Below are 19,641 nucleotides of genomic sequence, written 5' to 3' on the forward strand. Positions count from 1 at the left end.
CTAAGGGAATAAGAGTGAAAGTAGATCAGACCAGGGACTGATCCCTGGGACACTCCAACACTTAGAGGTTGGGTAGAAGAAGAGGGTCCAGCAAAGGAGAAGAAGAAGCAGAAACACTGAGATGAAAGCCAAAAAAAATCTGGGGTAGTTAAAGCCAAGTGAAGGAAGATATCATGGAAGAGAGAATCATCAGTTATGTCAAGTAATAGGTCAAATAAGATGAGGGTTGAGTATTTACCATTGGATCTGGCACCCGGAGATCATTGGTAATTTGACAAGAACAGTGTAGGTATAGTAGAATGTGGGTAAAAGCCTTATTGGAGATGGTTCATGGGAGAAGAGGAGAGAAAAGATAGTGAAGGGAGACAATGCTTTAGGAGTTTTGCCGCAAAAGGGAGCAGAGAAGTATGTCAGTAGCTGGTGGAAAAATAAATAGAAAAAATTTTTTAAAGTGGGAGACATAATAGCATGTTTTTATGCTGACACTGTAGAAAGAAAAAAATGATGAAATAAGAGGGAGAGGAGAGAATTCCTGGAGCAATATATCTGAGCTTGTGAGAGGAGATGGGATCTAGCACACAAATGGAAGGGCTGGCTTTGGATAGCTCATCTGTAGTAATAGACAGGAAGGCAGACATAAGTGTGGTAGGTGGATAGATGTGTTGGTGGGAGTTTGTGGAAGTTATCTTCCAATTACTTCATTTGCTCAGTGAAGGAGAGTCATAAGCTGAGTGTGAAGATAGGGGAGGTGGTATTAGAAGCTTGAGGAGGTTTAAGAGAGTATAAGAATAAAATTAGAGTAATAAAGTGTGATTTCCTGGAAAAATTAAGGGCTCACTTGGAGTTCAAGTTCGTGAATTTAAAGATAGACGAGTGAGAATAGCTGTGTGATTTCTACAGCTGTGTTCATCTGCATGGGTACAGCATGGATTAGATGGAGAGTTAATTTAGCTCGGGTGTGGGTTTGGCCAACTGAGAACAACCCATTAAATGGAGGGAGTTGTAGGGATGTGTAAGAGAGGGATTGCAATAATTGCCCATGGAAAATAGGCTGGTAAGGAGGGAAGGGATGACTGAGAAGGATAAGGAACATGAAGAGGTTCTATCAAGGAATTGGAGTCTCAGTGTGATTGAAGGATAAGAATCAAAGTACCAAAGGGATTCAGCTAGAAAAAGGAGGTGGTAATCAAAGAGTGCGATGATAGAATGGAGATAATGGGGGGATAATGATTATTGATAATAACTGATCATAATATGATTATTGATAAGGTCTAGGGAATAACCAGGAGACTAGGTGACTGAGGAAAAGTTGAAGATCAAGATCCCTAGAGGAGGAGAGGTCAAAGAGCTCAGAGCAGAATGTGGGAGCTTCATCCATGTGGATATTATCATGAACACAGAAATAGAGTTGAAGAGAGTAACAGTGATCCAAGAACTAAAAATCATAGAGAAATGAGGGAACGTGACCTGGGGGTTTGTAGTGCACCCCAACAATGAAGACAAGAGGTTGAATTGTCTGGTGACATGAGATGCAAGAGTGGGTATTTCAGGGAGGAGTTAGAATGATCTGAATGTGGAAAACAAGAACACACACTCCTTGAGAAGCCTACAGGGGAAGCAGAATCCCCAGGGGAGAGAAGGAAAGACATTGTTTCCATTGGGAATTTCCATTGGGAAAGACATTGTTTACGTGGGGAATTTAAGGCTTAAAGGAGACAATGCGCGTACAGTATTCGGCACGTAAATGCCAGGAATTTTGTTGTCACCAGACCCTGAGAACTGTGCCCTTTGCTGTACTTTCCCATTTTGGAAGAGAGTTCAGTTTAGTTAAACTCCATTTCCTCAGGAACAAATGGGAACTTCAGGCTTCAGAGCCCTGGACTAGCTGCTGCTTTAAGTGGCCTGACCTTAGGGCAGAATCTGCAGCCCACGTGGTGTGACCTGCTGGGACCAGTGTTGCTTTCATGGAACGTTGCTGAAAGTGTTACCATTAAATTCCTAATTAAAGAGTTGCCTCCAAGTGATTTTATTCTGTTTTTCTCTATGGTTAGATGTTAAAAAGTTTTCCCTTTTCTGCAGAGGTTTATTTTTCTGATCATCTAAAATCGTTTTGTATACCTAAAGGTTAATTTCAAGCTCAAATAATTTGAAACCAAGAAGACACTCTTAGACTATAGAGGAAGGAAAGAAGATGGGAACTCATATTAAGCGTTGAATATGCCCAGCACTGCGGTAAGTATTCTTCTCATTTGAATTCATCCATTCATTTTGTTCATTCATTCATTAACTCACCAAAAGTATGTGTGTGTGTGTGTGTGCGCGCATGTGTGTGTGTATTGAACCCTTGCTAAATACTAGGGATTCAACAATAAATTAGAAAAAGAGTCTCTGCTTTGGAGGAGCTTATGGTTAAATGAGAGAAACAGCTAAGCAAACAGAAATTATAAGACAGTGGGATATATGTTAATAATAATTATGGAATATTTACTATGCACCAGGTGCTGTGTAAAGATCCTTTACATTAGCTTATTTAATCTTGTCAGCAGTCTTCTCAGACACTACATTAATCATCTCATAATAATGCTGTGTTGGGGTTTACCTGGTGGCGTGGTGGTTGAGAATCTGCCTGCCAATGCAGGGGACATGGGTTCGAGCCCTGGTCTGGGAAGATCCCACATGCCGCGGAGCAACTAGGCCCGTGAGCCACAACTACTGAGCCTGCGCATCTGGAGCCTGTGCTCCGCAACGAGAGAGGCCGCGACAGTGAGAGACCCACGCACCGCGATGAAGAGTGACCCCCGCTTGCCGCAACTGGAGAAAGCCCTCGCACAGAAACGAAGACCCAACACAGCCAAAAATAAATAATAAATAAATAATAAATTTAAAAAAAATTAAAAAAAATAATGTTGCGTTACAAACCATTTCAAACCTCGGTGGCTCATGACCATAAATATTTACTTTTCTTGCGTATATATATATATTTTTTTCCTGTTTCAGAGTGTTGGTCAGCTGGGCTTGGCTCCAGGCTTTTGACTGGGTTCAAGTCTACTCACGTGCCTCCACATTCTCCTTGTTACGGCAGCTCCTCCAGGACATGTCTCCACGACAGATCATAGGATTATAAGCTGGCAAGCCTCTGCTTGGTTAAAGCCTTGACTCATGGCAAATCCAGTATTATTCCATTGGCCAAGGTCTGATGCGTAGTCAAGCCCAACATCAGTGGGTGCGGAAATGTACTCTGTCTTCTCCAGTGAGAGGTCCTGCCGTCACATGGAGAGAGTGAAGAGCTGAGACAATGATTCAGCCAACTATAGGCGTTGACTATGAGATCATCCCCAGCTTACCGGTGAGGACATTTAAAGAAGATAAGCAATTTGCTCAGGGTCCGAGAGCTAGGGACCTTAATCTCCAGAGCCCATGCCCTTGACCACTACACTATTTTGCACAGGGTGCTTTGGGAGCACATAGGCGATGCGGCTCACCAGCCTATTGGGGCGTGAAGTGTTCAAGGATGGATCTGTAGGGAAGGAAGGGACTGGAGCTGATCCTGAGTAGTATTTGGCCAGACTGGGAGTTTAGTAGCAAAGGGGCCATTGGTAGTGATGAAAGCAGTTTCACTGGAGAGGTGACAGCAGAAGGCAGACGGTGGTAGGTTGAAAGGTGCTTGAGAGGTGAAGGAAGAGAAACAGGTTCTAGAAGCTTGACTAAGATGGGTAGAAAAAAATATGACAATAGGATTGGAATAGGATAGAAGATAGCATTTTTCTTTTTTTTCTTCAGAGACCTGAGCACTTAAGGCTAACCTGAGAATTAGTAGAGAGCCCCCATTGGATTGAAGTTTGGCTTCCATCACATCTTTGTCCCTCCATACAAGATGACCCTGCTGGATGGTGGGAGGTGAGGGACAGAGAAGAGTTGAATGTGACTCAAAAAAGAGGGAGAGGGGGGACTTCCCTGGTGGTCCAGTGGTTAGGACTCCATGCTTACATTGCAGGGGGCACGGGTTTGATCCCTGGTTGGGGAACTAAAACCCCACATGCCGTGAAGTGCGGCCAAAAAAAAAAAAGAGAGAGAGAGATAGGATCATTTCAATGATCGTATGTGCCATTGCATATAACATGTAGTGTAGCTCAGTGTCTGTCATGTAGCCTACAGAATTGAATTGATACATTTATTTAACTAGTATTTAGGAAGCATCACAAGCAGGTTTTAAAAGACTTTCTGGAAGTCCCCATTAATTGAAATGGAATCCTTCACAATATTCCATGCTTGTGTCAGGTTAGTCAAACGTATTATTTCCTTTCATACACAAAAGGGTCTACTGAAGCCTCAGTCATGGGAATATGTGTGTTAGGAAAATAACTTTTAGAGGTAGTTGGCACAAGTATGTATGTGAAGATTTTTGTATGCTAGAATTTGTATAAGGTTTTTAACTTTTTGCTCTGTTATCTTAAAACAATGCAGGTGACTATAGTTCAAAATAAACCAATGAAAAAATTCAATGTGCCTTTTCGTATTTGAGATAAATAGTTCAGTTGGTTAAGTCAGGCCTCCTTCCCATATCATAGTGTTAAATGGTTTCTTTGCCATTTAGGACTCAAATGAATTGAAAATATGTAAACCACTTGAAAGCTGTTGAAACATTCAATTTCAGACTGGGGATGATGTGGTTGGCTAAAAGTTACAGTGTGTGATGGTAAAAAGAATTTCAATTCATTAATAGTTATTAGTGAATAACAACCTCAAACCTCAAGGGCATAAAACAAACAGAGTTTACCCCATTCCTGATACATGTCTCTCACAGATGGGGGCTGAGCTCTGCTTTATCTTCTTCCAGGTCGTGGTAGCAGGGGGAAATCGGGCATGGTGAATTGTGAATTTCCTCTTACGTTTTCCACCTGGAAGCGACACAGGTTACTCCCGCACAACGTGCACTGAGCAAAGGGAATTACACAACCACGCCTAACTAGAAGTGTCAGGGAAGCAATCAATCCCAGAAAAAAAGAAGCCAGAAATATTTAGTGAATAGCACTAATGACAAACAAATGGAAGGTATCCTAGCTGTCATTAGCACTGTTCTCTAATTCTGTCGGTGGTCTGTACTACAGGTTGTCATATACTCTGTTTGTCCTTCCAGATTCTCTTTCTGCCTTTCTTCATCCTGCTCAGCCCCAGAGGCTGACTTCTACACACTGCATCACCTGGGCTCCCTTGCCCTCTGGTTTCTTGTTGGATTTGGCCACTGCGAGTCCTTGGCTACAGATTGAAGTGTAAGAGAAGAAAGCTATTCTATTCTGTGGATCCCTCCTTGCCGGGCTGCATTTGTTAGAGGCTGAATTCCTCTCTTTAAGGTCATAGCCCCTGATCAGACAGCCTTCTTCTATAGCTACAACTTTCTCTTCCACAGGTGGAAATGGCCTCTCTCTGGTGGTACACACTAGGTCCTTCACCATCCTTTGTTGGTTTCTTTTAATCTGTCCACATCCTCATAAAAGAATCTTCATTAAATATACTTCATTTACCCCTTTATAGTATGCCATCTATTTCTTGCCAGGTTGAGGACTAATATGTGAGGGTATGATAGTAAAAACGTAATGAGTCTTGGATCTACAAGTTTGGTGGGCAGCAAGCTGGCAAGGAGCTGCCCAGATTCCATGGAGGGCGTATTCTCCAATGCCCCAAGGGGAATAAAGGAACAGGAAGATCTGCTTAGGTGACAGAGCCAAGAGCCATGGACTGGGGAGCCCCTCTCTGGGAGTAGAATAGAGACAGAAGCAAGGAATGTTCCCTATCCCAAAGGAGGAGGACCCTCATAATGACTGGCCAATGGGTCACCAGAATTTCTATCTTCAGTGAATGACATGTATTTCCTATTGTTCCCCTTTAGAACAAGCTTGTTTATCGTGATTATCTGTCCCCATTTCACCACCGTATATTGAATATGTTAGGGAAGATAACTTGTATTTTACATTTATTTGTCTCTTGTCAAGAGGACTCATATCCACATCTGTCGGAGAGAGTACTGTGCACCACCCAGAGATCCTGGACATAGAGCTTGATGTCATGGACAAATGGGACTTGGGGATTTTCTATCTTAGGAACAGTGTGAGTGTACTTTACATGTGGGAAGGAGAGTCAACCTGCTATTTGGTGACCAGTAGGGTGGTAGTCATTTGTGCTGCTTACCAAATATTTCTGGCTTTCCTCCTTCTGGGCTTATGATGGGATGGAACTTTTCCTGATCATTTGGAATCAAATGTGGTTGTATCACTTACTTTGACCAATGAAATATAACTTGTGCTACTTCTGGGAGGAAGCTTTAAGAGAGCCAGCACGTGATTGGCCATGTTTACACTTTTCCTCTTCTGCGGTGGCCAGTGATGTTCCAGATAGAGGCAGTCCTTGTAGGCCTTTGGCCCCAGAGTGAGCAGTGAAACAGAGCAGCGTCCACTGTGACTCATGTTGGACATGTCCAGCAGGAGAAGGAAATAAACTTTTGTGGTTTTATTTCACTGAGATTTGGGGGATTTTATTACAGAGCAAGCTAGGCTCTTGTGACTGATATTGTAGTGAAGATAATTCTAGAAAGAGAGTACAGCATATGCGTGGAGGCCAGAAATTTCATGTCATTGGTATGTCAGGATGCATAGTTTGGTGTCTAAGGAAAATGACATTCTTGAGAAAAGAGAGGTGTGTTGGGGACAATTTAATGTCATGTGAAGAAGTGCAGATTTTATTCTGCTGGTAAAGGGGAGGTGGTAGTAGAATGTGGGAGAGACCTGATCAGCGTGTAGAGGGGGCTGTAGACTGGCACAGAAGAGACTTGTTAGTTGGCTCTTGTAAGAGTCTAATAGCATCCAAATTAGGGCAGTGGTTATGAAAGCAGAAGAGCAAGGAATGAGGGGCAACTTGGAAGTCAAATCAGTGCTGCTTGATGGTCACTTGGAGGTGGGCAGTGTAGACAGAGGGGAATCTAAGATGATCTGGGATAATTTGGGGGAGCTTGAGGATGTTAGTTTTGCTTTAGGCTCTGTGTTTGCCTTAGCAGTTTTCAGCAAACTGCCTGATTAGAAGTCAAGGACCGTTGTCCTGTCCAGCCTGGGAATGCAAGAGGTGATTGCTTGCTAAAGTCAAGGGTGCCATGTCTCCCTTCTCATTCTCTCCCTCAGTGGGAGGGGTGGTGGGAGGGGTAGAATACGGCTATCAGTGCAGTTTTACTTCTGCTTTCTCCTCTGAAGTGTTGTGAAGTCTGGTGCCTGATCCAGGGAAGAGAATAACATTTATCAATCCTCCACTGTTTCACACATTTTTGAGAGTAGAAGAGATGAGAGGAGGGTGAATCTTCAAATCAATGGGATTATGTGAGTTTTCTTTAAAGAACATTTCAAAGTCATATACACAATTTAAACGTAATCCTGAGGAAATCCAGGGCTTAATCACAGGTTCTGGCCCAGTGGAAGCCCTTCAAGTAATGTTTACTGAATTAAGCAACATAAAAATCAGTGTGAAAGTATAGTTTACTTTATGCTAATCAGAAGCTCTGATTGACTTCTCAAAGGAAGATCACGGAATTCATGTTTTTAAGGATGTGTATCAATGGTTGCAGTGTTAGATGCCCACAAATAAAGGATATTCAAGATAGGGACCAGGTGGCCTCCACCTTAAACTTGGCTTGTTAGCACTCCTATGGGCAGTAGCTCAGTTTGCTTATTCATAAGTCTGTGTGGTTTCAATTATTTATGATTTTCTGCTAAAATTGGATGTGGTTCCTTTGGTCCTGCAGTATCCATCTGGGTCATTGACACGCCCCCGCTGGGTCCGTGTGTGCAGTGTGTTTATTGGCAGTGCAAAATTCGGCAGTATGGCAGGGAAATCACATTTTAACAGGCTGGGGAAGGTGTCCTGTGGCCGCGTGGGAGAACGTGAGGCGGTGCCAGGAAGCTTCCAAGCTCTTTGAGAGGGGCTCTCTCCTGCAGAATTATCAGTCTGAACCTGTGGTATCTCCTTCAATTTTGAATGTTTTGAAGGGGAACAGATTGCAGCCCTCTCCTGCTGTGTTGGCCCGTCAGAGGGAGAGAGAAAAGTGATGCTTCCTGCTGCTCCAGAAGGGAAGTGAATCAGCAGGGCCCTGGTTTCCTTCAAACTCTAATTACTGTCTTTGCTTCTGAGATTGCCTAATCCAACGGCCACCCTTTTAAAATCTGAACTCCAGGGTCAGACACACGGAGGGGCAAGAGAACAGACCAAACCTGTATTAGTTCACAGAACTCCAATTCTTTATTAATCACAGCTTGCTCACAATGACATACAGGAAAATAGCACTAATGAAGAGTAAATATGCAGGCAGCAACCTTCGGGAGTTGGGAGTTGGGGGAGAAACGACTTCAAAACTGCGATAGGTACTTATGGTGGGTATCTGTTGATTCTCTCAGTTGGCACAAACGCCCTGCCTAGCCCCCTTGACTGCATCAGCCCTCATAGATGGAGTAATATATATAAATATTTTTTAAATAGGCAGGATTGCCTCACACTGGGGAAGAAAGACCAGCTTAAGTGAAAGTCCGCAGTGTTTTTGATTTTGTTTGCGTGTGTGTTTGAATGCAACAATCAGCTCACAGTTTCCAAGTGGAAAAATATTCAGTAGCATCATGTACTTGTACTATAGGTAAGAGCTTAAAATGAACATCACCAATCATGGCATCCACAAATAAGCCACCTGACACATTAATTCATTCCATCAAAAGAACTTAAACTAGAGAATAAGCCCACTTCATGAAAAGCGATTTCACGGCTGCTTGAACCATTTGGGTTAGGATCTGTGTTCAGCACTTTAAAAGGTTCAGCTTTTTGCTTCTACCCAGATTGATCTCAGATCTGTCTTTTTCATCCATCCCTTTCTAAAGCCAAAGCACATTTGTAGCACATAATCCAGTAGAAGCAGAAGTAAATGCTACGAGTCGTGGTTTTTCTTAGCCTGGTTTTGTAGTTCCTAGGCAGTTAGTAGATTATGAGCGGACAAACGTGGTGATTTGTGTGGAGTTGTAATACCTGTGATCTAGGTATGGTCTCAGTCAAGTTCAGAGATTACCAAGCTGTCTAGGTCAGTAGGCAATGGTGGGTTTCTAGCACCAAAGACTGTCTATTGACCTCATTTTTCTGTTGGAATGAAAAGGGCAGGGAATGGAGTCAGACATGGGGAGCTTCAAAAAGAACAGACCTAGCAAATTCACTTGAGTGGAAAGACACAACATCAAAAGCCTGTTACAGGACATGTAAGATTATGAAATAACTTGCATAATGCAATACTTGTATTTTTTAACAAAAATGTAAGTATTTACAAAATAAGATCCAAGGTATTTTTTAAACATCAAGCAAAACATTCTGCAAAGAGACCGCATTGATTTATTTTTTTTTATTTTTGATTCTGTTTTTTGTTTTTTATAATGAGTTCTTTTTAAACCATGTCATACATTTCCCATACTGATATCGCATGATCCATTATAATATAGGCAGGGGGATTTTACTAATGGTGGGGCGTGCCATACCCTCCGTCGCTTCAGCCAGACAGTTCGACCTGGAGTTCCTTGTTCCTGCGCACCTCCGCAGCATGCCTCTCCTGAAAAACACCGAAGGGAGATGAGACATCAGGAGCCTCGCCTGGGCCACAGAGAACTAGGAGGGCCAGCCCACTAATTTGGCTACTATGCGCTTGACCGGAAGTAACCCTCTTTTGCTTCTACCGTTAGGAAATGTTCTCATTTCAAAGAAAGGAAAACGTGGAACCCAATAAGGGTCACATTACAGGAGATCATAGAAGACTAACAGTGTCTAAAAAAATTTTATCACTGTATTTGACTAAAATGATGAACAAAAGAACATATGATTAAGAGAATTTAAAAAAATTTTTTAATTTTTTGATTAGGAGAATTTTGACTATTAGAATTACTGTATAAATCCAGAGAATAGCAATAAAATATCATACTGTCTTCTCTATCATTCTGAACGGTGTTTTTCCTTTTCCCTAACATTTTAAGGGATTTATAATTGCCAGTGGACACTTTGGGAGGATGAGATGCAGGGACAAGACTTTTTGTATACTTCCTAAATTCTTAACCCCTTAGTCAAGGTCTTTCAAAACTTGAGTCCAAATGACCTCTCTAGTCTTACCCTCCACCCTTATCCTACGCCTGCTTGATTTCTCGGTTTAACGGAATTGTCTTTTCATGCACTTTTCAATGCTTGAGTTTCCTAGTCTTCCAGCTCCATCCACCAGGATAGTAAGTAAACAGACTCTTTAATCCCTGTAGCGGTTGCCTCTTTCTCCGTGAAGACTTTCATGAGACTGAAAACTATCTCACTTTCCATTTGAAAACCTACATTAATCTTCCCTTTTTATGTGGCAGCCGTTTTATTCTAACTTGTGCTTTGGTCATTTCTGTTCTTATCTCATCAGCTCTCTTAGGCAGATGCTTATTTAGAAGCTCGCTGAGGGCCAGGGCTGCATTTTCTCACTGTTGTTCCACTTGCAGGGCCCAGCAGGTTCTCTTGTACATAGTGCATGATCAATAGATGTTTATTTACATGAGGATCTGGGGCACTAAACTTGATTTGGGAACTAAACTCTCTGAGAAGGGAACTGATAGGAAAGGTGGAATTCTATTTTTAGTACACAGTTCTGCCTTGGATGATTATAAGCACATGGTCTTGCCTATCATAGGTGATAAATAAGTGGGTGTTAAATTGAAATTGAATTTTTAAAATATTAATTGTTATTAGTATTATTTATTTTTCTATTTAGAATATTATTTATATTACTATTTTTTTTCCCCTGCAGCTCCAGAAATTTCTTGTGGCTCTATAGCAGGGGTCCCCAACCCCCAGGCCACAGACAGGTACTGGTCCGTGGCATGTTAGGAACCGGGCTGCACAGCAGGAAGTGAGCGACAGGCGAGCGAGCGAAGCTTCGTCTGTATTTACAGCTGCTCCCCATGGCTTGAGTTACCGCCTGAGCTCTGCCTCCCGTCATATCAGCGGGGGCATTAGATTCCCATAGGAGCGCGAACCCTACTGTGAACTGCGCATGCAAGGGAACTAGGCTGTGCTCTCCTTATGAGCATCTAATGCCTGATGATCTGAGGTGGAGCTGAGGCAGTGATGCTAGCGCTGGGGAGCGGCTGCAAATACAGATTATCATTAGCGGACAGGTTTGACTGCACAGAGACCATAATAAATCAACTGCTTGCAGACTCATATCAAAACCCTATGAATGAGTGGCAAGTGACAATTAAGCTGCATCTTACAGAATAGACTGGACATAAGCAACACACTTCGGGTGTCACTGTCTCCCATCACCCCCAGATGGAACCATCTAGTTGCAGGAAAAAAGTTTAGGGCTCCCACTGATTCTGCATTATGGTGAGTTTTATAATTATTTCATTATATATTACAATGTAATAATAATAGAAATAAAGTACACAATAAATGTAATGCACTCGAATCATCCCAAAACCATTCTCTACCCCCCACCCCGGGTCCGTGGAAAAATTGTCTTCCATGAAACCAGTCCGTGGTGCCAAAATGTTGGGGACTGCTGCTCTATAGATTCCTTTAGTTCAGAGGCAATGATCTTGACCAGCTATAAAGTAAATCTTATCATTAAACTCTATTAATCTCAAGGAGTCTCTGCTTATAGGTTCCTTATAATACGAAGCATTTATTAGGCACTTAATATGTACCAGTTCTGCATAGGTACAGATTTTACCTGTATTAATTTCCTTGATCCTTGAAACAATCCTGTGATGGAGGCTTTATTCTGGTGCCCATTTTACAGATGAAGAAACTGAGGCACAGAAAGGCTAAGTCACTTGCCCAAGATCACAAAACTAACAAGCAGCAGAGCTGAGACTCCAACCCAGGGAGCCTGGCTATACAGCCCCCATTCAACCACTGCCATGTAGCCTCAATGTGAACGTGAGGGGAAAATTTTATAGTTGTGTGGAAAAAGGTGTCTTTTCAAATGTAGGTTCTGGGAGAGAAAGGCATGTACAGCCTTACATTTCCTTCAAAGGTACGGAGTTAGAGTAAACAGGAAGTTGATTCTAGAGAAAGAGTTTAAAAGCAATTTTATTTAATTGGTTTAAATGAGCTTTTTGTCTGTATTCAAAAGCCATGAAGAGAAGAGGGAAAAAGCATGTATAGAGAAATCATGTCCTGTTTGGAAATGTCACAGGGGAACTAGCATGAATGCAGCTGACTCTTCTTTCTTTTTGTTCTGCTATGGTGAGGAAAAAGATGCCATAAAATCTTTTTCTTATGCAGAAAGAAACTAATTAGTAAGACCTGAGCTCTGACAAAAATGGAGAGAAAGCCCAGACCATCACTATGTTAGGAAAAAAACCAGCCTCAAGTCTAAAGATTCATATAAACTCAAATTTATAATATAACGGGAAAGATTATAATCATTATTAGGCTATTTTGGAGCACACTTCTTATTCAGCTCAAAATTAGTTGCAAAGAAATGGATTTTGCCATAGGAAAGAACAAATATAATCTGTGAGCTTGAGATAACATGAAAAAAAAAGGAAATTTAAATAAATGCTGAGCTTCTGGGAAAAATTTGTTTATTTTCAGGTATTTTAGTAAATCTATTATTTGAAAACCTTACATTCAAATCATCAAATATATCCTCAAAATTGTAATGTGATTTTGTATAAAAATGTGGGAGAATCAAAGGCAGATATGCAGGGGGCATGTAATTTTCAACATAATCTTTTTTTTTTTAATCATCAAAATGTTGGCAATTGTCAGACCTTGAGTAAGAGGTTACTGAGGAAGTTGTGATACTCTGAGAAAGCGCATCAAGAGGTCAAGTCCATTCTTTGATAATATTCATTTCATTATTGAGCTTCTAATATTTGCCAGGCACTGTCAGACACACTGGGTTAGAGTGAAGCAGATCTAAATTTACAATGTTCTCTACAATTTACTCTCTTGCTCCCATCAATATAATAGTGCTTAAGCACCTGTATGCAACTATTCTTTTGATATGCAAAAATGTGTAAGAGATGGTTTTAGGAAAAAATTCTGATTCTCGGAGAAAATGTTATTAGAGAGATTTCTGTACTGGAAGCGAAGAAATATGAGGTCCTTCTTTTACTTTACCTTTTAATATCCCCTTCACCTCACTAGGTATCAAATCTAAACAAGCGACTTGAACTAGATGACCTAGGGTATCAATTCCAATCCATGAAATCCTATTATATGAGTATTTAAATGCAAGATGAGAGTCAACATCATCAGAATCCTTCTTTTTACTAATAACTATGAGCTTGCAGTACAAAAGAGGGGTCAGGAGTGAGTCAGGAGTGCAGGAAAGCACATTTTCATACACGAAGATGACGTTGGTCATGGGGGCACTATCAACATCCAATGCCGCTGCCAAGTCTGCTTACTGTGTAGTGTTTGAGGATGGCCAAAGTTATAGCTTTAGCTTAGTATAAAAGTTTGGAGTCAAAGAGACATGGGTTCAAACCGAGACTCTGCGATCTGCTTAGCTTTGTGATCTTGGCCAAATGGCTTAACCTCTCTAAGGACCAGGTTCCTTAGATGTGAAATGGGGTTGATAACAGTATTTCCTTCTAGGGCTGTGGTTTGGATTAAATTCCATAGTATGTGTCAAATGCCTGGCCTATGGTGAGAAATCAGTGAAAGCTAGTTTAATCCTCTTTTTCCTTTCATTATTCATTTATCAGACATATTCCATAGGAAATAGTTACACAAGTAGCATTTGTGAATCAGAATGATAAAGAAAAAAAGTCAGATGAGAAGAATGAATGGTTACAACAGACGGAAATTGATAATGGTTGAAATCTCTATCTAAAGAGTTATATATCATCAAAATCATCTCTTAGAAAAAGAATCACAGAATGTTACTCCCTGAAGAAAAAACATTTTTTATCCTTTCTATATCCAGATTATTTTGCATATGTCTTTAGCCTTCACGCAATTAAAAAAAAGGAAACTGTAAATCATAGCTAATGTGATATAGGTGTGGCTAACGCAAGGAAAGAGAAGGACATGGAACTCCAATTTACTGATCCATTTCTCAGACAGGTCCTGGTCCACATTCAAAGGTTGTCATTGGAAGTACATTTAAGTGTTTGATGTTAAAGGTATATGTTTAATGAATGTATCTATTGTCAAAATGATTATACCTGCTTTAACTGATTTTTCGAAATTAACTACTCACTACAGTTCCTGGTTGGGTTTGATAAGAGAGCTGCTACTACCCAGGGTTCCAAATGGGTCAGGTGGTGAATTTTCTGTGGGATACTGTCTAGTGGGTTAGGGGAAGAAGGACACGTGGGAAAAGGAGAACGTGTCTCTTATCCTTTCTGTATGGTGAGAATAGGTGTTTCCTCTCTCTCTGTCTGTCTCTTTCTATTTTTTAGAAATAGAAACTCCAAGAATAATAACATTTTTAATTTTACCACAGTGTCAATCATAATCCATAGACTACGATTTTGAGCCCTGAGCGTGACTATTTATGTCACTCAATTTGAGTGACTGAAACAGATCAGCCTAATGCAGGTCTTTGTGGCACAGGCATCTTTTTTCTCACACCTTCTTCATTTGATTCTTTTCTATATGATAAGTTGGAGTGTTGAGATGAAGTGCTAAGGAAATTTAAAAACAGTGTAACATTCAAAATTGTACTGAGCACAAAGCTAATATGTGTCATGTGTTCAGTAAATGTATCATCATCATCACAACTACATTTATCATTAATAATTATTAACTGAATGATTAATAAACTAATAATCATAGGGTATGTTCTCATATAGGAGACAGTAGAAATTGTGAGAGGCATAAGGAATCCTGGGAGTAGAATAGAGAGAGAAGAGGGATCATGAACTGAATTATGTATGTATGTATGTATGTATGTATTCAAAAATATTTGTTGAGTTCTTCCACATTTTAGGCACTGTGTGTTCAGTGGTGAATAATATAGACACAGTACCTGCCCACATATTACTCACATGTTAGTGTTTTTATATTTTTATAGGTGCTCATTTATTCAATAAATGAATAGTAATATATGTTAAAAAAAAGAGTGTAACATTGTTGAAGGAAGAACGAACACGTTTACGGAACAAAAAATAAAAAAGATTTAAATATCATTTATGACAACATAAGAAAAGATATTTAAGAAGCCTTTAACTCAGTGCTTCTCAACCCTGGCTAAATATGAGTGCCTATGGGTAAGCTTTAAAAATAATGCTGATCTCTGGGTTCCGCCCCAGACAGCTACATCAGAAGCTCTCATTTTAAAGAGCTCTTCAGTAGGTTCTAAAGTGCAACCAGCATTGATTTTGCTTTAGGCTTTCAGTCTTATCTAAAGACTTTGTTCTAACATGGCTGGGACTCTGAGAGGTCTGTGGGAATTCATCAGTGAATGACACTGAGGATACCATCATAGCCACCATCAAGGGACATGCTCTGCTCAAATGCTCAATTTGATTAATTGAAGAGGAGGGGGACTGAGGGCTGGGTGGTAGGCAGATCGCTGCAAAAGCTCACGTGGAATTGTATCACATCTCTTGGCTAATCGGTAGGGCCAGTGAGGGCTGTCAAAATGGTGGGCACTTAGTGTGGTCGCCTCATGACTATCTCACTAATAGATGTCATTTCAGTAATAATCATCTTTTGATGTGGGAGATTCCAGAAAAGCTTATGTTATATTGGCAGTTTCATGCACTTTCAGCATAATTATTATTATTGATCCTCTTTTTAATTTCTAACTTCACTGCAGTAATTTCATTCAGAAAAAGTCACAATAAAAAACTAACTTTGTCTTATTTTAGGAAGAAGCAAAGTAGTTTTAGTACATACAAACACATATACCATATGTCAACAAAAAATCTACAATGTACTTAAAATACAACAAATGGAAGTAAAGTTAGTATGCTCTAAGGAGTGTCTCCACTTTACTGAGAAGATAACGGATCTTGGCTGTCACTGGTCAAAGGTTCTATTAGATTTGAAAACTGTCTCTTTAGCTATGGAATTCCAGGGAAAATGTGGCCCTAAAAATGATGTGGGCTGCATCATTCAGCACAGGATAAAATGCTGTCAGCTGAGATTTACATCAGAACAGGCTACAAACCGCTACTTCTCAAACCTGACTGCATACTGGAATCATCTGGAGAGTTAAAAAAAAACATGGATGCCTGAGTCTCACCCCTGGAGATTCTGCAGCTTGATGCCAGGAATATTAAGCATTCCACAGGTTGATTATTTCCAGGACAAACTGTATGTATGCATGTAAGCATGTATGTAGACCTGCAAGTGTGTATGCAAATATGTATGCATGGAGGGAGGAGACCAACTCTGGGTGAGAGTGAGAAGAGAGAAAAAAGGAGCTGGCCAGAGGGGTGGGTGAAGAAAAATACACAGAGAAACATAAATTGCCCATTAAAATCCAGCACTTCTGGAAATAATAGTTAAATATGCAAATTTTATGAACTATTTTACAACTGAAATCAAGAAGGATCTGCTGTGTGTTTGAGTATGTGTAATTTTAAAAAACAGTAATGCTCCTGGATAGCCTTGGATTGATATGTCTTTTTTTAATTTAATTTTATTTTTTTTAAATTTAATTTAATTTATTTTTTTATAAGCAGGTTCTTATTAGTTATCTATTTTATACATATCAGTGTACATATGTCAATCCCAATCTCCCAATTCATCCCACCACTTGGATTGATATAAATCTTGCACTGGATATTAAAGGTCTAATTGCCAATCCTGGAATAAGATCAGCATGCCCCATTCCTAGCAATGCCATTTGCTTTTATTTTTTTAGGGCCTAGGATGAGAGATGAAGGTTGATTCACAATTATCCTGAGTAAAAGATACAGCGGTTCTGAGAGAACAATTTCTAGAGGATTTCCGGGACTGTTCATCCTGACTGATGGGAGTAGTTATATGCTCAGGTTGGTGAGAAGAAAGGCACCAGGATGCCAGAAATTGAGTAAATGAACTTCCCCTCCTAGCTTTTAGTGTAGATTTTCCTGAGAGAATGAGTTTTCCGCTGTCCATAAATATTCTGTCCTTTTCTGACAAATATGTTTTTCCAAATGTATGGAAATATGTCCAAATATATTTTGACAAAACCTTTACATATTTAATATTATATATTAATTATTAGACTAAATATTAAATTTATTATTTTACTATATATTATTGTCATTTATTACTGATTGTATGAAATAGTTAATATTTCCAATTTAATATTTTTCCAGTAGATGGGTTCCTAAGATTTGTACCGAAGTCTGTTATACATTTGAAAAGCAGGAATCAGCCTCCCTCAATCTATTCACCACGGGAAAATCTGACAGAATTCCAGCTTTAAGTCCTACTCCCATTCCTCAACCATGTTGCAGCACCCACTAAGGCCATGCTACCCCGGGAAACCCTGCCCATGGGGTTAGGTGCCTTCTGCACCTGCAGCAGAGATTGATTAAGTCTCTGGTGCCTGGGCATTTGAGAGTTCATCTGGCCGTGTTGCATATGAATGCGTGCATCTGCTCAGGACTCTGTTATGATTACCTTTTCCTGCAGACGTTCAATAATAGCAGCTAGATTAGCCTCACGGTTTTCCTTAATTTGTTCCATCTTCAGGATCAGCTTCTCCTCTGCCATTTTGCTGAAGTTGTTGTTCTCCTCCAAAGCCTTCTGGAGGACCTCTCGCTCGTGTTCCCGCTTCTCTGCCAATTGTTTCAGCACCTGAGCCTCCTGAGACTGGGGAAGAAAAACATATCCATCTTAGAATCACCCAGACACAAACCTGGTGGAATAATGGTCCACTGATTCAAGACAGCATACTTTTCAATTGAATAGTACTTCTAGCCTTGAGCACTGTTGTCAATTCCCTGCTCACCTGCATGCCTTAGAATTTTCTATAGAATGTGGTGAGTGGGGAAATGTAGTGAGCTGAATTTTCAGCTGTGAGTTTTTTGGGCAGATTGTTTTAGAAGAAGAAGCGTTTTACCCTCCTGGAAGAGTTTTTGTTTTCATAAGTTGCTGCTAAGCATTTACGCAACAGGGAATGCTGTAATTAATCACCTGATGGCAACATCCATGGAAGCCTGAGGAAAATAGGTGAGGATTGGGGCACGTTCCCATCTTTTTCCTGCCTCATTGTTTTTGATCAGTTGTAGGCTGGGCCCTGCAATGAGCCATTCAACTTTCCCCAAATTGTTAAATTCACTTTCTCATTTTATTCCATGCCCACCTTTGCTCTTTCTTTTTTCGTGCACCAAATTCTCTTTGGAGACTTGGGAACAGTGCAAACTTCATATCCATATGGCCACAGACAACAGAAAGCCCTTTTCTGGCCCCGTCTTGAATATGCCAAGGCCACCTGGGTCACCTGTGAAACCCTGTGATTGCTCAGTGATTACAGCAGAAACATCAGAAACCTGTGTACCCCACTCCGACACGTCCCGCACATTTTTGTGCACTGTAATTCTCCTGCAGCATCAGGAGGCTATACGGTTCTGTATGTTAACAGTCAGAGGGGTGCTTGATAATTATGCCGAGGCCTGGTATCCACCCGCGAGATTCTGACTCTGCAGTTCTTTGGTAAGACCCAGGAAGCTACATTTTTGATAAGCATCCCTAGTGATTGTAATGCAGGCAGTTCACAGCCTACTTTTTGAAAAATACACTGGCATGGGCTTTGGTGTCAGGTCTGTGTTTAAGTCCTAACTGTGTCAATGACCCTGGATATATTAACATCTTTCCACATTCATCTTCTCCTCCGCAATTATGCAGCTAAGAGAAGTCTTACCCAATACTGAACTATCCAGGTTTAAGACTAAATTATTACACATCCATAGTTCCTGGGTAATTCCTTGGGATCAGCTGGTCCTCTGAGGTGAGACTTCACAGGAGGAATTGTAAATTTGAATATCTAAACAATGGTAGATCAAACGAACATTTCATGGGCTAAATATTGATTACCATTAAAAACATTAATAGGAAGATATTTCAGTTGATGGGAGTGGTCGTGGGCCCTTATTGGAGAGATTGTGATGTATAAACAATATGAAGTCTGACAGGGAAAGAAACTTTTCTTTAGATAAAATTCTACAGGAATGGTAAAATCAGACAGCCTTAAGAGTCTTTGTTGATGTGGTTATTCTGAAGTTTATCAGGAATATGTCTAGTGACTCATTGGAGATTAAACAGACAGTTCTGGGAACCAGCCCCACTTCTTGTTTTAACCCCATAATCGTTTCACTGACATCTTTAGTGGACCCATTTCATTCTCGCTTTGTTATAGCTTTCAAAAAATCTACTATGAAAAATGATAAAACGTTAACACAAAGTAAATTCAAGATCAAATGGAGCCTTTCTGGAAGAAACATGAAAGAATATTTTCTAGCTTATTCATCGTCCTGCCTCTAGGTGGGACTATTGGTAAAACATCCTACATTGATTTTGCTTATCTACTGCTACCAGGACTACTGAATTGTGACACAGGGAAAGAGAGACTGACTAAAGGTGTGTGTGTGTGTGTTTAAAGTTTCTCTCTGAGAGAAGTCTTCATGAAATTATTTTTTTGGCATATGCATA

The 19,641-nt window shown here is 40.4% G+C and overlaps 1 protein-coding gene across 1 annotated transcript in view; it reads right to left on the reverse strand.

Moving 5' to 3' along the window:
* Window positions 1-8,252: 8,252 nt before the first annotated feature.
* Window positions 8,253-19,641, reverse strand: part of STMN2 (stathmin 2) — a 50,995-nt gene continuing 39,606 nt past the window's right edge. Inside the window, exons 4-5 of the mRNA XM_036830738.1 lie at window positions 17,611-17,802; window positions 8,253-9,616 (exon numbers count right to left, since the gene is read on the reverse strand). Coding sequence (XP_036686633.1) covers window positions 9,557-9,616; window positions 17,611-17,802 — 252 coding nt within the window. The 3' untranslated portion in view covers window positions 8,253-9,556. The remainder of the gene's footprint in view (window positions 9,617-17,610; window positions 17,803-19,641) is intronic.

The sequence above is a fragment of the Balaenoptera musculus genome, chromosome 17 (assembly GCF_009873245.2).
Source record: "Balaenoptera musculus isolate JJ_BM4_2016_0621 chromosome 17, mBalMus1.pri.v3, whole genome shotgun sequence".
NCBI classification, from domain to species: Eukaryota; Metazoa; Chordata; class Mammalia; order Artiodactyla; family Balaenopteridae; genus Balaenoptera; species Balaenoptera musculus.